The sequence below is a fragment of the Durio zibethinus genome, chromosome 15 (assembly GCF_047325235.1).
Source record: "Durio zibethinus cultivar Kanyao isolate XHJ-2024 chromosome 15, ASM4732523v1, whole genome shotgun sequence".
In the NCBI taxonomy this organism is placed as follows: Eukaryota; Viridiplantae; Streptophyta; class Magnoliopsida; order Malvales; family Malvaceae; genus Durio; species Durio zibethinus.
In genome coordinates, this window is record NC_143176.1 from 14,100,864 (window position 1) to 14,123,316 (window position 22,453).

At 28.5% G+C, this 22,453-nt stretch overlaps 1 protein-coding gene across 2 annotated transcripts; it reads right to left on the reverse strand.

Moving 5' to 3' along the window:
* Nucleotides 1-14,766: 14,766 nt before the first annotated feature.
* Nucleotides 14,767-16,495, reverse strand: LOC111302379 (putative polyamine transporter At3g13620). Of its 2 annotated transcripts, XM_089744290.1 has the most exons (2): nt 15,866-16,495; nt 14,767-15,772 (listed from the first exon to the last, which is right to left on the reverse strand). In XM_089744290.1, exons 1-2 carry the CDS (start codon nt 16,428-16,430, stop codon nt 14,940-14,942), a joined length of 1,398 nt encoding a protein of 465 aa, XP_089600416.1. In that variant the 5' UTR covers nt 16,431-16,495; the 3' UTR covers nt 14,767-14,939. The 2 variants fall into 2 exon arrangements, with proteins under 2 accessions (XP_089600416.1, XP_022754042.2); XM_022898307.2 differs by having other exon boundaries at nt 14,767-16,492.
* Between the last annotated feature and the right edge of the window lie 5,958 nt (nt 16,496-22,453).

The window sequence follows — 22,453 nt, forward strand, 5'->3', positions numbered from 1 at the left end:
TTGAGAAAACTACGAATTCAAGTTGTAAAGATTGGACTAAGAGATGACATGATGCATGGTAGGCATATAGAGTCACCTTTAAGACTTCGATTGGGATGTCACCCTATCAATTAGTATATGGGAAAGCTTATCATTTGCTAGTAAAGTTACAGCACAAGGCATATTAGGCTATTAAGAATTTAAACTTTGTCTTAAATGTTACAGGTGAGAAATGACTTTTACAGTTCCACAAGCTTGATTAGTTTTGCTTGCGTGCTTATGATAGTGCTCAGTTGTTTAAGGAAAAGATGAAAGAGTGACATGACAAGCGAATATTGAATAAAACATTTGAGCCCAATCAGCATGTGTTGGTATTTAATTCCCACTTAAAGTTATTTCCAAGGAAGCTTAAGTCGAGATGGACAGGCCCATTTATAGTGACACGAGTTTTTCCCTATGGCACTATTGAGATTATGGATGAAATGAAAAAGGTTCCTTTTAAACTGAATGGACATAGATTAAGGCACTATTATAGAAGAAAGATTGGAAAAGTGATAGATGTGTTTCATTTTTTAGATTGATTCTTTTGGGCTCATAGTCTAAGATTTTGGCTTCAAAGAAAGTGCTTATTGGGAGGCAACCCAAGTTTTATTTTTCATGTTATTTATTTTATACATGTTTGTGTACATATATGTTTGCATGTTTGTTTTATTATACATAATTGGGTTCATGGTTTATACATAGCTATTTTTTGTGTTCCTTTAGTTTTTGTACACATTGATGTTGTTCTTTCTGTGGTTGTTTTCTTGTTTTATAAGAAGAATAAGAGCTTCAAAATGATACACTAGTTTTGGCCAAAGCTTTAATGGGAGATTCGATCATCGTCCTCCATAAAGATAGGGGAGTTTACTTCTTCCTTTCTCTTTTATGCTTTATTGCTTGATGCCTACACATTGAGGACAATGTGTTATCTAAGTTTAGGGGTATTAGGGGAATTTTAAAAAAATTTTGCAAAATTTTTTACTTTTCTTGATTTTTGCCTTGAAATTAGGCTTAACATGTAGTAGCTTGAATCATTATTATACTTTCTTTAATTAATTCTTTATGAAGCTAATGGCAAGTAGTGATTGATAATGAATATAACTTTAGGAAAAGATTGAATGTGTGTGAAATATGAGATGATATTTAGGTTTAGTGAATTCTTGAATATGATATCCATTTGTGAATGATGCTTTAAACATTGAATTGCATTTTTTATTTAGTGTTGATTATGTGAGCATAAGATTGTTTTTGTATTGGTGTTTAGAGTTATGTTTCATGATTCTATAATTTGTTTTGTTCATCTCTCGAGGTGAAATCCTAAAGGACAAATGATTAGAAAAATGATATAGGTCATCTTTTTATCGATTAAACCTTTTGAGCAATCCTTGATATAATATTTTCATAGTCACTTTATTTGAGCCTTATGATATCATTTTCTTTGTTTTGAAACCACATTACAAGCCATAACCATATTTTGATATTTCTTATCTTTTTGGTCCTTTACCTTATATGCATTAAGATATACATGCACCATTTGTAAGCTATGCATTACTAGGGAGAAAGGGTGAAACTTGGGAAAGAAAAAGGGAAATTGAAAAAAAAAAGTTGTGAAAAAAAAAACCATAAGGAAAATATAAAAAAGAAAAAGAAAAAGCAAAGAAAAAAAAAGAAGAAAAAAAAAAAGAAAAATTAGTACAATCAAAGTTTTGGGGGAAATTCCTTATTCAAGCTTACCTTTCTTGCCTTGAAAGCTCAATGATGAATGATCCTAAACATTTAGCGAAAGATTACTTATTCAAGCTTACCTTTCTTGCCTTGAGAGCTTAGAAATGAAGGATACTAAACATGTGATGCATTGTTAGTGTACTTGAACCTAAATAACTTTTATCATACCTTGACGTTAGCCTTACATTATAGCTTAATGAAGTCTTAAATGATCTTTGGTCATGTGTTTATCTATATTAGTGGAAAGATATGTGATAAACTAACTTATAAAACATGAGCACGTTTTATTGATCATTGTTATTAATGTTTCATTTTTTGCATAACATTACTAGATTTCATGCAAGGATATGTGATAGGTGTTGCTTACTTGTTGAATCATAGTTAGGAATAATCTTCGCTTAGGTTTATTCTTATATATTAATATTTATTCATGATTTTGCTTTAGTTATATTCATTGATCAAACCATAAGGCAATTATGTTGAATCAAGCATTGAGAGTATAATATGATTCTTGCTCAATCTTATTTTGCTTGAAGACAAGCAAAAGTTTAAGTTTGGGGATTTGATTACACTTAAAATTTTAGCTTTTTAATGCTTAATTTTAGTGCAATTTAACTATTATTTTAGTTTTTTTTTTAGCATTTCTTAGCAAAAATACTCCTAAAATCACAATTATCTTATGTGTAGGTGCAATTGAAGAAGATGAAGAATTTTGAACGTAATGTAGAGGATTTTGGTGCTAATGGCCTTCATTAGTGTCAGTTGGTCACATTAACACTTAGGAAGTTTTTTAAGTTTCCTTACTTGATTATCTTTAGCTTTATTTTCATATTTTTTTTAGTAAAATGTGTGATTAAAATACTCATTGAGTTTTAAAAATTTTTTGCAAAAAAAAATGAAAGGTGTAGGATGCATGGTGGTGAACGTATATAGGGATCAAGCTACTACAAAGCTACCCTAATTGAAAAACATGACAGAGGCTAATGTGAAACATTTGAGAGATTTGATTGGCTGCATAGTTAACTTAGATCAAGGTTATATTTAGTAAAGGATAACCAAGCACCAAGGAAGAAAATAATAAAACCTAGGCATGCACCAGAACCCAAGCATGCACCAACATCAGTGCTACGACACCAGCAGGAAATGTGAAGGTTTCAGAGGCTCAAAAGTGCACCAGCAAGAAAAGGAAGTCTCTAAATATTTTTAAGACCCTAGGTCCCTCCCCTCTGCCTATAAATAGAGGAAAGGACTTGCCATAAAAAGCACTTAGTCTAGATTTTAAATTTCTATTTTTCTCTACATTTTTTTCCTATTTTTAGATTTTCCTAGCTTCCAAACAACTATTTTACAAATTTTTCTATTGAAACTCACTGCCAAATTTCATGTTTCTATATATTTTCTTGTGAATTTTTCAAATCTTACAATAATATTCTCATTTGTAATCATCTTTAAGCTCAAATCACCTAATTTTTATTCACTTTCTAAACTGTTTGTGAAATTGATTAGGTTGGTGTTCATCCAGTTTTTGCATTTAACCTCTAGCAAATCTTATTAGATTTTGTTCAATTTTTTTCACCGATTCCGAATACACAGATCTTCAACACATAAAAAATCTAGATTTAAACTTGCAACAAAGAATTCTAGATCAAAGATCGAAAGTGCAGCAATATCAAAATACAGGTGCTAGACATGAACTATCTACATTAGTGTGGAGCCTCTTTTCTCATGGAGTTTCATTTGATCTTTCTTTTTCTTAGACCTATAGCTTTATGTTTTACTTGGTAAATATTGATTGATTCTATTGATCTTACTTAAAGTTAGTGGCTGTTTAAATTGAATATTTGAGAATACAATTTGCTTGATGTTTATCAATGCACTATTGGAAGTTTAAGATGTTAAGCTAAATTTCTGCATAGGTTCTCTAATTTTTATGTTGATTCTTGCTAAATGCTTGTTAATGAAGATGTTTTTAACTCATCTAAAGATCTCTTGCAGCTAATGATCATATTTTAAAATTTTCATAAAGATCATGTGATTTAGTCATACATGAGTTGAAACAATTTCTAGTTAAGCATTACTTTACTATTATCATGTCTTCTACTGCATTTTAGTTTTTTAATTGTTTTTACAAATTTCAATTAGATATATTTTCACTTGTTTAGTTTAGATCTACTCTATACTATATTTTCATCTACTATACATGCATATTCAATACATGCAGTAGCTTTAGAAAGCATTTGTTCATGTGAGGCTTACCGATTGTTCAAGTTTTTCTTTCTTTTTGCATGTTAAATCTTTAAACTTTTAGATATTCATTGAAAGTTCATTTAACTTTAAGTCATGCTTACAGTCTAGAAATTCAAATCCTATTTACTATGGTTTACCTCAGATTTAACAGCTCTTAATTGTATTTATATGTATTTTTGTGCTTTTATTTAATTAGAATTCCTAAACAATTTTATAAAATATTATTATCTTTTTATAAATAAATCGGAGTATTTATTTATTTAGTTTTTCTATTTATGTATATTTTAATATTTATGTAATTACTTTTAAAAAAATTTTAAAAAAATAAAATAAATGGAAAAATTGTAAATAAAATATAATTAAATATGATTGACAAATAAGTATTATCAATAGAAATTTGAGCTATTACCGACAAAATTTCAACTTTACAAACAATTTTATTATTTTGCAAAATTGAAAAAAGAATTATTAAAATAATATATCGCTATGTTACAAACAAAAATTTTCATCAGTAAATTATCAATGAAATTTTATAATATCAATGGAATTGTATTACCTACTATTCTCATCCCAATGGAATTTTTTTGTAGATAAATTTGTCGATAAAATTATTATCAACAAAAATTTTTGTCAATCATTTTTTTGTAGTGTTACCCATATATATATATATATATATATATATACACATACGTATGTATGTATGTACGTATGTATGTATGTATGTACGTATGAAACTATAAACTTAAAAAAAAAAAAAACATAAGAGAAAAAAGAATGAAGGAGAGAGGAAAAAACAAATTTGTATATTCAAGAGTTAATAGTATGCATGGTTCTTAAACTTTGAATCAGATTCTATATGGGTCCCTAAACTTTAAAAAAATTCTAATTGAGTCTTCAATTGGCCAAACATGTGTCAATATTGTCCGTCCATCTGCTACCCATCTAAATTAATGGTAATCCTACGTGGAATGACACATAATCTAACCAAGTTGTATTACGTAGAACTTTTTAAATATTTTAATACATTATGTGGAATTTATCAACTCTTAAACTAATCATAAAAAAGAAAAGGCAAAAGAAAAAAAAAATGAATGTTGACCAGACAAAAACCAAAAAAAGACTAAAAAAACTTTGTGAAAGAGAGAAAAGTTTGTGAAACAGTGTGAAAGAGAAATACATGTGTAAGAACAAGGGGGCTTTATGAAATGAAAAGATTTTGCTTACCTTATAAGAGATGATCGACTAAAGGGGATCGCTTCTCAATGAAGGGATCGACCAAAGGGGGACCACATGATTAGGGTTTACAAAAAAGGAATACCATGAGTTGGAAGTTGAGAGAGAACGATAATGACACTGTTTATGGTTAGTTTTTGTTATTGTCTATTTATGATATTGGATAGTTTTGCATTATTTATGACTTGGGTTGTTTAGTATTCGTGTTTGCTTTGGGTTTTTTTTTTTTAGGGTTTTTCATGTTTAGGGTTCTTTTTTTATTTGTTTAGGGTTTTTCATGTTTAAAAATTTTTGTTCATTAATTCTGTTTGATTTTTTATGAGCTTAGTTTATATTTAGGGATTATTTTAGGGTTCACGTTTTAGGGCTTCATTATTTTAGGATGTTTTGCCTATCTTGTAAATGACACAAATTGACAGAACCCTCAACATGAACTTTACATCTAAACCATTTGTCTATCATTTTGAATTTACATACATTTTAAATACACCCCTCCTTGCATAAACCATTGAAAAATCTCACAAGTTAAAGGCTGAATTATAACAAAGCAAATAATACCTAATGTTGTATGTTAACAAAATCCAAAAGAAAAATTAAATTAAACAAAATAACTAGTAGGAAAGGGAATTATTGATAAGGGAATGGGAATTGATAACTGTCACAACTAAATTAAAGAAAAAGTATCAATGATAACTGTTAGAACTTTAAAGTAGTAATAATAATAAGACAAAAGCTTGAAAGGCAACAAAAATGAAATTATTTAGTTTATTAATTATTTTAAGTCAGGACCTATCAATAAGATTTCCACCATTGTCAAGGCATATGTCATATTGATAATTGTGATCTGTATACATATTAAATACAACTTCAAGGAACCATTTCCACAAACACAAGTCATCATTCAATGTAGAATTATATTTTGCATAGTGCATCTCACATCATATAGAATAAACAACAATAAAGAACACTTTCATACAACAAAATCATTCAATAAACAACAATCTTATACAAGACTAAACATCAAAAAATAGAAACTAAACATATTGATACTATATCACTTAATAATGCCATAGTTTCTTTAGACTCATAATTCATATTTACATAATCAAATGCTAATTCCTATTTACATAATGATACAATATCACTCACAACCTCCAGCAATTAAATTACATAATCAAGCATTAAATTGTCAATAGCACGCATGGTTCTTGAACTATAGGGTCAGATTCTCTGTTGGTCCCCAAACTTTGAAAAGTTCTAATTGAGTCTTTAATTGCTCAAATGCATGTCAATTTGGTCCGTCAATCTTGGAACAAATTGACACACATTTGGACAATTGAGGATCTAATTTAGAACTTTTCAAAGTTTAGGGACCAATATAAAATCTGACCTATAGTTTAAGAACCACGTGTGCTATTAACTCAACAATATTTTTTTTGAATATTTTGTTGATTTTATTTTTTAATATTTTATCCTTGATAGTGTTAAATCTTTTAACAATATTGTTTTTTGTTTTTGCATGGCAGATGACTATTCCCTGTACTTCACTATAGTTTTGCATCATTGGGGCTATCTTTTAGGTGATCAATATAAATAGAACAAATAGTTTATTTTAACTTGTGTGAGGTTGATAAAATATTTTTGTTTGAACTTCATAGCATGGCAAATATGATAAAGCATATTGGATTTAATATGCATTTTTGAAAAATGCCTGATAGAAATTATCACTAATACTGATGTGATAGAGATGTGTGAGCATATGATGTTGATATGATGGAGATGTGTGCCTCCAAGTAGGTACATTGTTATTTGTCAATAATCCAAGGTATATGTTAAGTCTAATGCACAAAAGCCTAGTACCATTGCAACAGGGCCTAGTGTAGAAGAATTTTATGAAAATGTATATAATGAAAATGGAACTGAGAGCGAGGACTTTGACTATAGGGATAGTAAGTATGAGTTGGATGAGGATGAAGATGATGTGAATTATGAAAATTACGTGGATCTTGAAAGTGATGGAGATACTGGTTATGAGGAGATAAAAGAATTAAGAGTCAATTCTGATGATGATTTTTATAGTATTAATGGATTCAATAATGATGATAATAGGAAGAATTGGCTTGAATTTTAAAACACTAACATGGATGACCTTATATTCTATGTTGGAATATAGAAGCAATTAAAGATATTGTAAAGAATGTTAACATCAAGGATAAAGTGAACATTATTTTTAGGAAAAATGACAAACTGAGACTAAGGGCTATTTGTAAAAAAAAGTGTGAATGAACACTATATAGTAAGAAATTTAAGCTTGAACCAAAGGATCCTACCTTTCATATTAGAACATACAAGCCAAGCATTCTTATTGCAAGGACTATGCCAATAGGAATATGGATTGTAGGTGGTTAGCAGATAGGTATATAGAATGTTTCTTTGCTAATCCAAATTATTCTTTACCTTTATTTGAGAGGCAAGTGTATAAAGACAACGTGTTAATTGTGCCTAGATTGAAGTTATGGAGAGCAAAACAGTTGATTTTGAAAAAAACTTAGTGGAACTTACTTGGAATACAATTCCAAGATTAAGAGCTATGCAAAAGAAATTAGAAAAACTAACCAAGGATCCATTGTTCAGTGTAAGTTAGATGGTGGTCTATTCTAAAAAATGTATGTTGTCTAAAAGAATGTGCTACTATAGTTGATTATAGTTGGCCAATAATTAGTGTTGATGGCTATCATTTAAAATAAAAGTATAGAGGCCAAACATTTGTTGCTGTAGGAACTGATGTTAATGGCTGCATTTACCCTATTATATATATTGTGGTAGAAATTGAAAATATTGAAATAAGGACCTAGTTCATTGAAAGATTAAGGGAAAATCTGAAGATAAAAAGTCAATATAGTTAGGCTTAAATGTCTAACAAACAAAAAGTAAATTATATGCTTCTGGTTTAACTTCTACTTTAATTGTTTTGTCTAATCAATTGTTTTTTATCATAAGGTTTGAAAGATTCACTCAAAAGGTTCTTCCCAGAATCAACGCATAAATGTTGTGTGAGGCATTTACACAATTTCCAAAATGATGGCCATAGAGGGAAGGCTTTAAAGGATGCTTTATAGGCTGCAACAATGGCAAACCACATGGCAGAATTCAATGCAATTATGGACAAGATAAAAGATAAGCATATGGTTGACTTTTAAAACGGCTAGTACAGGAATGGTCAAGGTCTCAATTCAGCATAGTCCCTAAATGTGATATTCTACTTAACAACTTGTGTAAGTGTTTCAACAAATACATTTTCGATGCTAGAGACAAGCCAAATTTGACTATGTGCAAAATAATTACACACAAACTAATGAATAGATTATATGTGAAGAGGAATGTTGTGGAGAAGTATTCTTGATTGATTTGTCCAAAGATTTAGAATAAACTTAACAAGAACAAAGAATTGTATGGAAAGTACTAGCCACAACTATCTACAAAAAAAACATTTGAAATAAAAAGCCTGACGAACTAGTACGTAGTTAACCTAGATGAACAGTCTTATAGTTACAGGAAATGGGAGTTATATGGTATTCCTTGCTTACATGCAATTTCTGTAATTTTATTCAGCAAGGTGCAAGCTGAAGACTATGTGCATGAATATTACTCTATTGACAAACAAAAAAAGATATACAAGGAAACCACCAATCCAATCAGGGGTGAAAATTATTGGCCTCCATGTGACTACAAGCCAAAACCTCCAAAAGTGTAAATGAAACAACCTAGCAGACCTAAGACCAAGAGAAGAAAAGAACCTGATGAAGTAAGGACCATAAATGCTAAAGTTGAGAAAACAAGTGTCACAATATCATGTTTCAAATGTGGACAGAAAGGTCACAATAAAAGGTCTTGCAAAAATGTTTCATAGGTACAATCAACTGCAATTAATAGTTACAATTTCAAATTTTTTTGAAATCTTGTTGAATTGATACTGTTTATTTCAATTTTTTTTCTATCCAATAGTAGCAAACCATCAACAACAACAAACTTTCAACAAAAAAAAACAATAATCACTTCCATTGCATGATGTAACACTTAGATGGATGCCTAATATAAGTATTTATATTTATATTGGTTAATAATGATTTAGCTATATATTAATTTTATCTAATCATCATGGTTTGTTATATTTAAGGATTTAAGTCAAACTATGTATCATAACAATCCACCATTAGGTATGCAACATTCACAAAGTGATACATAAAATGTAATGTTGAATCCTACTCCTACTCCAACTTCTAATGAAGTAAGTAAACTAAAATTTTGGTTTTTGATTAGCTTTAGGGTTACTAATAGATTATATTTTTTAGTAATTTTTATCTTTGTATGCAATTTAGGGTTCAACATCTCTTTTACATAGTCCAAATTCCATGAAAACCTTGTTCAAGCATGTTGCTCAAAAGCTTATGGCCAAGCAGCAAAAGGTCTAGAAGTTTGCATGATGAATGAAATTTGCAGTGTGAAATAGAAACTTGTTTTGTCCAAAACTATATTTTTTGTTAAAACACTATGTATTTTATTGTGCTAGCAATTTTCAGTGTAGTTTAGAACATTGTGTTCGATTTTGCTGGGAAATTTTAGTTTAGCCAGTTTAAGGTTCGAACTTGTTTGCATTAAAGTGTACAAAACTTTACAAAGTGTAGAACTATAGCCAATATAGGGTTTGTCCATAACTATATTTTTTGTTAGAACATTGAGTCTTTTGAAGTGTACAAAACTTTAAAAATTTTACAAAACTTCACACAATAAAGTGTACAAACTTATATTTTGTTGCCATTTTAAATGAAACTATGAAATTATTACTTATGTATGGAAGTGTTATACAAACTTTTAGTGATTTCTACAAAATAGAGTTATTATTTCTTATGTATGTGAATAGTAATCATTACTTATGGAAATGTGCTACAAACTTATTGCTACCAAACAGTAGTCAACTGCTTGCTGTTCTATTCTCAGGATCATTTCATTTATTTTGATGTGAACATAATCATATTACACAAAATATGTAAGTTTACAAATATACAATTTTATGAACAAACTTGCATTAATATCCACGAAACATATTCATATTATACAATATATGCTAGTTTACAAACATAAATAGCTTCCAATCGACTACATACATATTACAAGCCAATTACCTTAAATAGTATACTAAATTTTATTGAATTTCTTTCCAACAATAACATAAAAATAAAAGAAGCAAACACATTGCAATCTATTTTCAATTTTTATTCTTGCAATTGTAGTTGTTTGCATTACCTGAAAAGACTTAATTTTGGTGTTTTGTTCTTTGCAATCTCCTTAATAAACCTAGAATGACTGCTTTGCTATGTTCATTTATTAAAGGATCATACCATTTAAAAAATCCACATGCATTAACTTGCTGCAAATTTAAACAAAAACCATCACCAAATAAAAGGAATAAAAACACAATAAATTAAAGAAATAAAAATCATAAAAATAATAATATGCTACCCATTGTTACTACTTACTACCCGTATTAAAAAAAAACACTTATTAATTTGTTGTCTTAAATATTTACAAAATCCAAAACCAATAGTTGTGTTCTCATATTAAAAAACCATTGCACATTTGTTGTGTTGCTAAAACCTTAAATTCAATTAATTAAAAAAAAACTAAAATGTTGTATTCTTACCCCATAATTGTTACAACCAAAAAACCGATGGCCTAAGTTAGTATCAATCTATGATGTCCTAATTTGAGTTTGTTGACCACAATGACAAATAGGTAACAAGCCTATATCTTCCATATAGCAACACGTAGCTCTTTCTTTTCAACCTTTAGCTCCTCCTTTCAACCTTTAACTCTTTCTTTCAACCCTTAATTCCTCGTTTTCAATCTACAGCTTTTCCTTTTCAAACTCCCTTAATTTTTCTCTTCAACACCCAAAAAATTGCAATAGTTGCTTACAAGCCTATATCTTCCATATAACAACTAGTAGCTCCTCCTTTTCAACCCTCAACTCCTCCATTTCTCTTCAACACCCAAAACATTAATAAGATCTCACAAGTTTCTTTTTTTTTAGATGGTTAATTTATTTTAATGGACATTAAAGTTTCTTTTGCTTTTTTTATTTGCTTAGTGGACATTAAAAAATTTCACATAATACAATTTGTTCAAATTATGTGTCATGTCACATAGGATCTACTATCAATTTAAACAATTCAGTAGATGGAAGGACCATATTGACACAAGTTTGGGCAAATAAATACTCAATTATAACTTTTTAAAGTTTAAGAACTAATATAGAATCTAGCCCAAAATTTAGGGTCCATGCTACTATTAACTCTCTATTTAAATATTATGTGTTAAATTTTATTTATTTAAATGTTATGCATTAGGTAATATTAGATTTATTTAAATGTTATGCATTAGGTAATATTAGACAAAAAATAATGGACATCTTTATTATATTGATTTTTTAAGTGCGATTAAAGATGTCAATATGTAAGATATGGATGAGTAAAGCATTTCCCATTTTCATATCCGATTTTTTATATTATATACATTCCCATACCCATACTCAATGGGTATTTTAAGTTCATCTCGATCCCCATCCCCGTAGGTATTTAATGGACATAGATAATTTTCATATCTTTGACTTTTTTAAAAATATTAAAAGTTAAAAATTATTTTTTAGTTTTTATTTTTTATTTTTTATTTTTTTTAATCTTGCACATTCAAATAATTTTTTTATAAACATTTACTTTTTTTAAATACAAATATATTAGTTTTAATAAATATAAAATAAAATTTATATTATTAAATAAAAAATTAATTTATTAAATATATATAAATATATAAGAAACGGGTACAAAATGGGCGCTATATTATCCATCTTCATACACATATCCAATAAAAAATTTAAAACTATATCAATCTTCATCTCCATCCCCATTCTTATCCTCATCTCTAATATTTAATACATATCCCCATTAAAATAAAAAATCAAATTATTTATTAAATTTGGATAAAATTAACATTCCTAAATGCGGCTAAGCTGAACCACTTTTTATCTTTATAGAGAAAATCTTCTCCACTGGAATAAGCAAAGAGAAGAGCTGAGAAAGTCCAATATGGACTTCCATGTTCTCTGCATTTTGATGGATGAAAAATCTAATTTCTTTTGGGACCCAATGGCTTAAAGAAAAGAGGAATTATCAAGGTTTTTCTGGCTCAAGAGTAACTTAAAATCTTTATTCTTTAATAAGTGTAGTTTTATACTTATTTCCCTTATTAAGGTACTTTAAACCAATTTAGTGCCATGTCAAAGTTCATTTTTTTTGCCTTTTATTAAAATCTCTTTAATATTTTTCAAACAAAAATCTTCTGTGTCTCAACGTTACTTTAGATTTGCTTAAATCAATAAAAATCTTGATGAATTAGCATTAAAACTCAAGAAAAAAAATCAAATCAAATCAAATCAACTCAATAAAAACTAAAAAAAGCACTACCAAACTTTTTTTGGTAAAAATTGTCTGATTTAAATTTGAGCAAAATGTTTAAAGATTAAAACTTGAAAATTCTGTCATTGTATTTTGAAACAGAAAAAGTCGACAAAACAAACAAAACCAAAGTTTTATGGTTAAAAATAAGCTTTTTACTCTCTTTGCGTTCTTGAAGAAATTTTTTTTTTTGGCTCTCGCTGTGTTTGTTGCTAAGCTGCCAGTTGTTGCCTCTCTCGCCTTTTAGCAGCAGGAACCCAAGTACTCTAGACAGTTTGGCATTGAAACCCTCGGCTTGTGCAACAAATCCTGCATCTCAATTGTGCACAGTCTTTCTTAGCTTTGTTTCCACAATCTTGGCAGTTCATGCCTCTTGTCTCATAACCACAAAACCTGCTGATCTCGAAGACAACTCATCAGAGAGGTTAAATCCACCAGTTTTTAGACTAGGACCGGCTCCAAACGAGTAGTTGTTCACATCTTGCCGTTGTTTGTAATAATACTATGACCATATCTCAAACCCTTTGTTGTAGATCTCTTCGTTTCTGTACAAATACAAGTTCTTGAAAATGCAAATTCTCAGTTTTTAATTGGAAAAGAAAATGATGATTTGATAATGGTGTTAATTGAATAAAATTCCTTTATCATCTTCAGCAAAACAAAAAAATAAAAGGAAAGAAAATGATGAATTTTCATGTTCTAAACTTCAAACTTTTGGCTTACATTTAAATCAAACATTTTTGCCAGAAAATTTGGGTAATACTTTTTTTTTTTTTTTTTTTGAGTTCTACATTGAACTCATTTGATGATCTTCTTTGAATTTTAATGCTAACCCATGAATTCTTATAGGTTTAAGTAATCTCAAATAATGTTGATCAGAGATAAAGTTTTCATTTGAGAATATAAAAAGCAGTTTCTTGATCCAAATGTTTAGTTTTCCGATGTTGAAATAAAGGGGGGTGGAGAAGATGAATGAAATGCTGACACGATATATTTGGTTTAAAGTGCTCTGTTTAGGGAAATAAAGTTAAAAACCATCTTCATTAAGGAATAAAAGTTTTAAATTACTCCTGTTTAGGAAGAAAACTCGCGAATTATCCACCATGTTCTCCAACATGTGGGTGATTTGCTTTTAATTCATCACACTCCAAAATTTATTCTTCTATAATTGTCATTTTTAACTCTATTGCTATTTTCTTTTATTTTGCTTCACTTCGATTTCTGCCTCCTCTTAGTTTCATTCATCTACCATAGATTACAAGGGGACTCCAAAACAGACATTCGAGAAAGGGGATGGGAGGACTAGCCCTTGTCTAAAAAATAAACAAATGAATGAACTATTTGAACTAAAATTTTATTTATTTCTCGAAAATTAACTTTCTTTTTTTTTTTTTTTTGGGCCAAAAAATTTTTATTTTTTGTGTGAATGAATGAATTTTTTTTTTGAACATTTATTTTTAAAATAAAATAGACAATTATTAAAATATTAAACATAATTTATTGTTAACATATTAAAATTGGTTTATTTTAATAATATTTTTTAATATTAAACACTTGAAACAAAACTATTTATTATTTATATTAAAAATTTAAAATATTTAAAATAGTATTACTATTATTAAATGTTATTTCTATTAATATAATACTATTAAAATAGTAATATTCATTATTAATATATTAAAAATATTTACACTATTAAAATATTTATTATTATATCAAAAGTATTTCTTATTAAATTATAACAATATTATTTACGTAGTAATATAAACAATATGTCAACAAAATATAAAAATAATATATTTTAACTTAAAAATATTAGCAAATGAATAAAAATATTCATAATATTATTATATTAAAGAATATTAATTTTAAAATTAGTCAATAAATTATTTTTGTTGACCAATCAAATTTTGCCAAACAAACAATAAAAATTATAAAAATTATTTTTTAAAAATCAATTTATGCAAAACAAGTGCAGCCTAAAATCTTCATGTTTTCATTTGTACTTTGAAATTTGAACCTTCACCATTAAGGTAAACATTTTATTGCTAGCTTTATCATACACCAATCTCGTTAAACCAACGAAGTTTTTAATAACCACACATTTCACCAACTTTTAGCTACAAAGATTTAAATAAATTCTAATACACAATTATTTTTCAAACTAATTTTTAAAGAATAGGAACACAAATCATAATCAGCCTACTCCAAATCCTCATCCTCCAATTTTTCTCCAACAACGTTATTAAACTCGGTCCACTTCTTGGATTTGCGTAACTTCATTACAAAGTACCATACAATGGTAAAAACAGTTACTATAAAACTCACCAAAAACACTCGTACCGTAGCCACTGACATAACATAGACCAAAAACCCAGAAGGAATCAAACACATCACAATCAAACCAGATAACTCCATTGGCACTTTGAACGGCCTTTCGATCGTTGGCAATTTTCTCCTCAGCCAAAGGAATGCTGCAATTTCCAGTAACATCCCTAAACTATATAAGAAATTAGCTGAAGAAATCAAGTCTGCAAAATTCATATAAGAAACTCCAACAGTTATCAATGTTGAGACCAGAATTCCCAGCCAAGGTGTATTGAACCACTTTGATCTTACCGAGAAACATTGTGGCAAAATTCCTAAATCAGCCATTCCAACGAGCTGGTACACACAACTGCTCAACTGTGCTTCATAGAGTCCAATATTTGATAAAACTGCACCAATTTCAAGAAAGATCTTTAACCATTTTCCTGCAATGATTTCAGCTGCATCAGCAAAATACCCGTCAACCCAATTCTTTTGCTCTAGTGGTATAGCCCCAGTAGCAGCTAAAAGAGGTAGCAAGTAAGCCAAACAAGTGAGCAATCCAGCTGAGAAAAGCGCTTTGGGGAATGTCTTTTGGGGTTGCTCTACTTCACCTGCTAAGGTACTGGCATTGTCCCAGAAGTTCAGGTTCCAAAAAAGTGTATTGAAAAACAATGACCAATCTTTTTCTACTCCTTTCTGACCTAAACTGATCCATCTACCAGGATCTATCTTGGGAATTGAAATCAAAGTCAGTAATATGAATGGTAGAAGTGAAACAACACCTAAACATACTGCAGTGTAACCAACTATGACCAAACCTGTGTAGTTCAAGAAAGACAAAACCAAAGTTGAGGACACTATTGCAAGATAGCGAGGCAGCCCCGAAGAGAAAAGTGGAATGACTAACTTGACATAGTCGATGCAAAGAACTGGATACGAAGCTAGGTTCATCACCCCACAGAGGAATTTCCAGGAGCCCATAAGTGAACCCCAGAATGGCCCAAAAGCCTGGTGAGCCCAGATGACATATCCACCGTTACCAGGGAAGGCGGTGGCAAGCTCAGCTGTGATCAAGGCCTCAGGAATGCTCCATATGAAAGGGAAAATGAGGAAACCCAGTATGGCCCAAAGAGGCCCAGCAGCACCAACCGCTGCCTCCTCACCATATGCTCCCCCGGATACCTCGAAGTAAATGACGAAGATTAGGGGGATGATAGATAGCTTTTTGGAATTTGTTCTGGCAGTGGCAGCGGTGGTGGTTGGACGCGTTTCCTGGTGGCCTAGGAGTTGCTGGGAATAAAGGTTGGAGTCTCCCGTCATGGTAGATATTTTCCTTGCACTTGGGGGGTTTTGAATTTCGAAAGCTTCTTGAATGTAGGACATTTGCTAACAAACACTGCTTTTTCAGCATCATCAGTGCGAGTACGGAGTGATGACAATTCAAAGGCAGTAGTAGGCCACAGCTTTTAAGACTCTGTTGGAGTTAGATCTATCTTATGTTGTCGAAACGTCTTTCATAATCGTATAATTGGTAGATATAAATATACCTCAAGTTATTTGTGTTCATTTAAGATAATATTTAAATTTAATTTAATTATTGTTAAGTTTAACTTCGAATAATTTAATTTAATGAATGAATTGAATTAGAATATTTTGATATGAGAATTAAATAATTCATGAATTTAATTAAATATTTATATTTTAATATATTTTTTATTATTATAATTAAAAATTATTATTTTATTTTATATATATATATTAAATTAAATTTAAGCTCAAATTTTAACATAAATCATTAAAAAATTTTAGACACTTTTTTATTTATAAATTTAATAAATTTATAGAAATTTTTTATATATTATAAATAAATATTTTTAAAAAAATTTAGATACGTTACTGTTCTGTTAAAGTTAGATCTCTATAGGACGGCTTAATAATCTTAATTGTTCATAAAATATTATAATTTTAATTATACTGATCGAAATTTATTTTTTCATAATTTTTAATATAAAAATATATATTTAATGTATAAATATTTTATAGTAATAAACAAATTGAAAAGTGAAAGTCCTTCAAAAAAAAAAAAAGGAAAAAATGCAACTGGGGGTTAGGACCAGTAAACGAAGTCAATCATCGAAAAAGTTGGCGGACAGCTCATTTTGGCCCTCTCTCCCATGATTTCTGGAACTAGGTCCACAATGTATGAATATCATAATATATGGCTGGAGTAAATTCAATTGAAATGCATCTCAAAATGATAAATATAATATTGTATAAAAAAACCACGTGAAAAATGAAATGATAAATTATCTCAAACCTAAATTTCACTTTTTTTTTTTTCATCATTAATTAAATGGATGGCAATGGCTGTGTTTGAGTGAGTTAAGTAGTTTGAGCGAGTCAAACCAAAGCCAATTAATCAATTTTTTAATTAAATGTCGTAATTGGGTGTAGTTATATTTTTAAAAAATGTATTAATTATTATAATTTTTTTATAATTACATGATAATTGATTTTTTTATTTTAAAAATATATAAAATCGTTTTTTTATTTGATGATAAAAATATTAGTCGTTATGTTTTTTTAAACAAAATAAAATATTTTTCTTTTAAATTGTCAAGGATATTATCACAAAAATACATAATTTAATAAACGTAAAATTTTTCTAACCAAGCACAGAAATTTGAAAAGAGAATACCTTAAAAATTAAACTTTCCTCGAAATATCACACTTTTATCTAAAATTTAAAATTTTGTTTATTAGACACCTTTTAAAAAAAGGAGTTTGAGCCTCTTTGTCATTTGAATATTAATTAGTCATATGTTAAAGAACTTATGATTTGTGGATTTTACTTTTTTTTTTTGCATGCATTTATAAGTTTGTTTAGGCCTTTTTTCATTCGTCGACTAATAATGGATAATGGATAGGACATATGATATATTTAGTCATCATTTTCAAGGAGAGTTACCTATAATCTATTTAGACAGATTGTATGATTAATTCTGATAATATTAAAAATAATAATTATCATGAAATTAATTATTATAGTAGTAAAATTGAGAATTTTAGTAATAAGATTAAAATTTACGGTAAAATATACATAAAATTTAAATATACTTTAGTACAAACATACATGTAATATCAAAATTACAAAACAAAAAAATAAACAAAAAAAATCAAATCCAAAAAAAAGATTTATTTGTTGCCAACAACATCATTGGCATGCTACAATTTCAAACATGACTCTAGTTCATACTTCAAGTTATGGATATTGTCAAAAAAAAATCCAAAAACTCAACCTTTTCCGCTTGAATCTTATACACCAAGACTATTATTTCAAACCAAAGTCGTCTATGTGCCGCCTCTAAATATAATTCACACAGATATCAAATTGAAACCTTCAAAAGAACAAAGATTGTATTTGACTAAAACCTATGCTAGTATTTTAAGATTCAAAATTCTTCCTTTCTTATGACAATCTCAACTAGTTTAGCCAATTATAAGAACATTTAAAAACAAGAAAACTCTTTTCTTCTTCATGGGAACAGGTTGCAACAAGATCATAACACTAAGACCAAAGTCAGCAAAACCTTGTAAGAAGGGTGTTGTAATCGATGAAACCTTGTGTTCTCTTTGATTACTGAATTCTATTATCTCATATGTATACAAAAAGGCCACCAAACAATTATATTTTTACCTTTTCACTTAATTAAACATTTTAATTAAGTTTTATTTTATGAAATTCAAAATTTCATAACACTTAATCTCATGTTAATTCATTATGTCATCTCATTGTATGTGATACATTGGCTCCCAAAATGTTATCAATTAATATAAAATAATTCAAGCATGAATTCTCTTTATATTATGATCATAAATGATATTTAACAATGCATCATGACCATCTAAATGTTAGAAAAGTCAAAATGATTTGACTAACATTTCAGTGTATAGTATGTTAGTGTAATTGGATATTTTCATCAAATATCCTAAAAAGATAGAAAGCATGGTGCAGTGTATACCTTTTAATCTTTCCATATTAGTCTTGCAACTTTTTATATTAACCTTTTAGCATAAGTACCTTAGCCATGGACTTTTCGATTAAGATAATCATGAACAAATGAGATAAGTCCTTTCTATATCACTTAAGATGATGAATTCTCTCTAGATCTCTCACCCACTGTCACATATTTCATGCTATACCTAAAGGCATTGTTTTTAAGCATCAGATGTCTTGATTGATAAAGATGAAACCAAAACATGATAATTCACATATAAGATGACCTGTTATCACAAGTCAAAGATTACTTACACGACTGACACATTAAGAGTATAGTCTTTAGACACAAAAGTGAAATACCTCATAACAAGTCATTTTCAATGAATTTATTCTCTAATAAGCACACACATGCTATCCCCAAAATATCACATACTTAATTTATGCAATCGGTTGCTTACCTAATAAGTAAAGAGCCTTAATATGTACCAATCTTTTAAGATTATTGATGGTTTTAGTTTTAACAATACAATGATCAAGAATGTCTCTAATGAATAAGGATCTCATAATTATGACTTTTTATAATTCTTTTTGCAAAGTATATTTTGTTTCAAGGGTTTTATTTACATATATTATTAATAACACATTATTTAATAAAATTTATGAATAAAAAATATCTCATACATTAATAACCAATAATGTATTTTACATAAAAAAATTATGATTAAATAATATTTTTACAACCAATCTCAATTAGTTTGTAAGGATTATACTAATGGTGATATGTTTGGATACAAACATAACAATTGTAGTGGATGAAATATAGTAAAAAGAAAAAATTATCATTAAAGATATTTGATTAAAATTTTTATATGTAAAATTTATAATATATATTTAATAATTGTAAAACTAACAAATTATTAAAAATTATTTTGTTGTATCAAATAACTTTTATAAAAAAAATAATATTTTTGTAAATAAATAATCAAACTATAAATAAAACTAAAAAAAAAAGTCCAGTTGGCCATTACATAATTCTTCTCCTATTGGACAATAAAGGATTAAATAAAAAATTAAATAAAAAATTTCAACATGATGCAAACACAATCTCCATTGTATATTTGTTCCCTTTTCAAAAAATTAAGATGATTGTTTGTTGATAAAAAAATATAAAAATATTTTTTAAAATTTAATTTTTACTAAATAAATGCAATCTTATTCTCACAAAAGTTCTAGCTTACCTGCCATCCTACGACTCCCCTTCTGTATCCTCTCATCCCTTCTCTCTCTATATATCTCCATCCACATTTAGATACAGATTTGGAGACAAAGAGATAGGGGCTGTGAAATTTAGTTAAAAGTCTGTAAGGTAAAAGTAGAAATGGTGCAAAAGATGGGCAAAAATAGTGATTTCAAAGGAAAGGAAGATATGGGTATTGTTGTAGTTCATAACCAATCGAGAAATATAAAGCAGGAATCGAAGCAAATCATTGATAATCACCTGGACTGCTTGACATAAGACTTGTTGATGGTGCTTTAGGAATGTTTTAGTTGGAAGAAGATGTTGGGAGGTTGAAGGTGGAATGGCCTGAACCTGCAGTCAGAAATACGGTTAAGGAGTTCCGAAATTGATTTTTCATGATACATTCCAATGTTCAAGTTAGTGAGGTATTGGAAGTAACATGAGGAAGAAGGTGCGGTGTGTGTGGAAAATTATGATGGAAGAAAAATTGCTTAACTGTGAAGTATGGTCTTGTATCTTACTTTACGTACCTAGGTCTCTTTTTTATTTTATATGTGAGATAAAGGATAATAATTTAATTGAGACAATTAAAAGTTTATAGGAAGCATACGTGAAGCTTGAAAGAATCAATGTAGGTGGTTACAAATTATATTTAATGATCCCAGATAAATATGGGCTACATTTAATGGTCTTGAGTAAGTTGGTGGTTAGATATTCAATTCTTAAGTAATGTATTGATAAGATATAAAAGGAATGTTGGGAAGCCTTTTCCTTGGTGAGGCTGAGCTAGTTCCTTGAGTAAAGATGATGTGGCAATTATGTGTGCACTATCTAGTCATTCCAAGGAGTTGACCATGTTTACCAAGAGAAGATCATGCTAATTTGAGTAAATGGGTGTAACAAGACTTATTTTGAGAGAAACTTCTAAATAGCAGCTTTCTCGGTTTTTTTTTTTTTTTTATGTTAACCAACAAACCAATCTTTGTTAGTCACTAGTCTTGTACATCAATTTGATAAGAGTCTTTTCAAATATTCAAAGAATACAAAGAAAAAGTCCTTTGCTTTCACCTAGATTTTTATTTTTTACAGCTCTTTTCTTTCTCTTTCTCTCTCTCTTCCTATCTCTTTGAACATCTTTGTGTGTATGTATATATATATATTGATAATTCTATGAAATAGAGTTGTTTAAACTTATTTTCAAGACTTAAATGAGTTAATTTTACTTAATTCTTGATAAAAAAAACTTTATCTTTTGATTCTATGGATGAAATATAAGCTAGCTTCGATTCAAAAACTTAAGATTTATTTGCTTGAAGCATTTTTTTCACCTGTGAATGAACATAATTGAAAACACAAAATCATGACTTTTTTATTTTTATTTTTTTGAAAACCAAACAAAAAAGTAAATTTTAGATTTGACTTGGACGAAAATTAGGAGTTAGTTTTTAGAATGTTTTATCCGTTTAAGTTCTTGCAGAAGAAAGCGCCATCGTCAATCAAAAAGTTTTAACTTTAAAATCAAATTAATATATAAAGGATAATTTTGACCAATAAAAAATATCATTTTATCTTAATCTTAATTTTGTACATAATAAACATGATAAACTAATATTTTATCTTATTTTTAATCTTTACATATATCAAATATAACATAAGATGATATAATTTAATTCAATCCTATCTATAATCTTATATTATTCTATCCTATTATAAATTTATGCGTTAAACATAGGCTTAAGTTCTTAAAGTGTTTTTTTCTCTAAATTAAACTTTTATTTGAATCAAAAAGGTCAAAATCTTGTTACCTTTTCATATCGGTATTTCTTGCCCGTTGTCTCTACGATGTCAACATTTACATGAAATATAGCAATCGTACCTCTTCCGCCACAATATTTACATGGCGCATACATTCAACAAATGACTCTTTCTAGAGGCTGATGTAACATGGGTTTTAAGCGTCAACTCATAATAAAATTTCATATTTTGAGAGGTCTGTAATTTGGTAAACTAGTTAGACAGTACCAACATGATAAAAATAACATATTTTAGTGATTATCATTTAAAAGCTTAATTACGTAAAATAAAAAGTTGCGGACTTATCTAAGAGATTTGAAAAAAGTAGAAAGTTGTTTTAATAATTTAGCCTTTTTTTTTTAATTTTTTAAT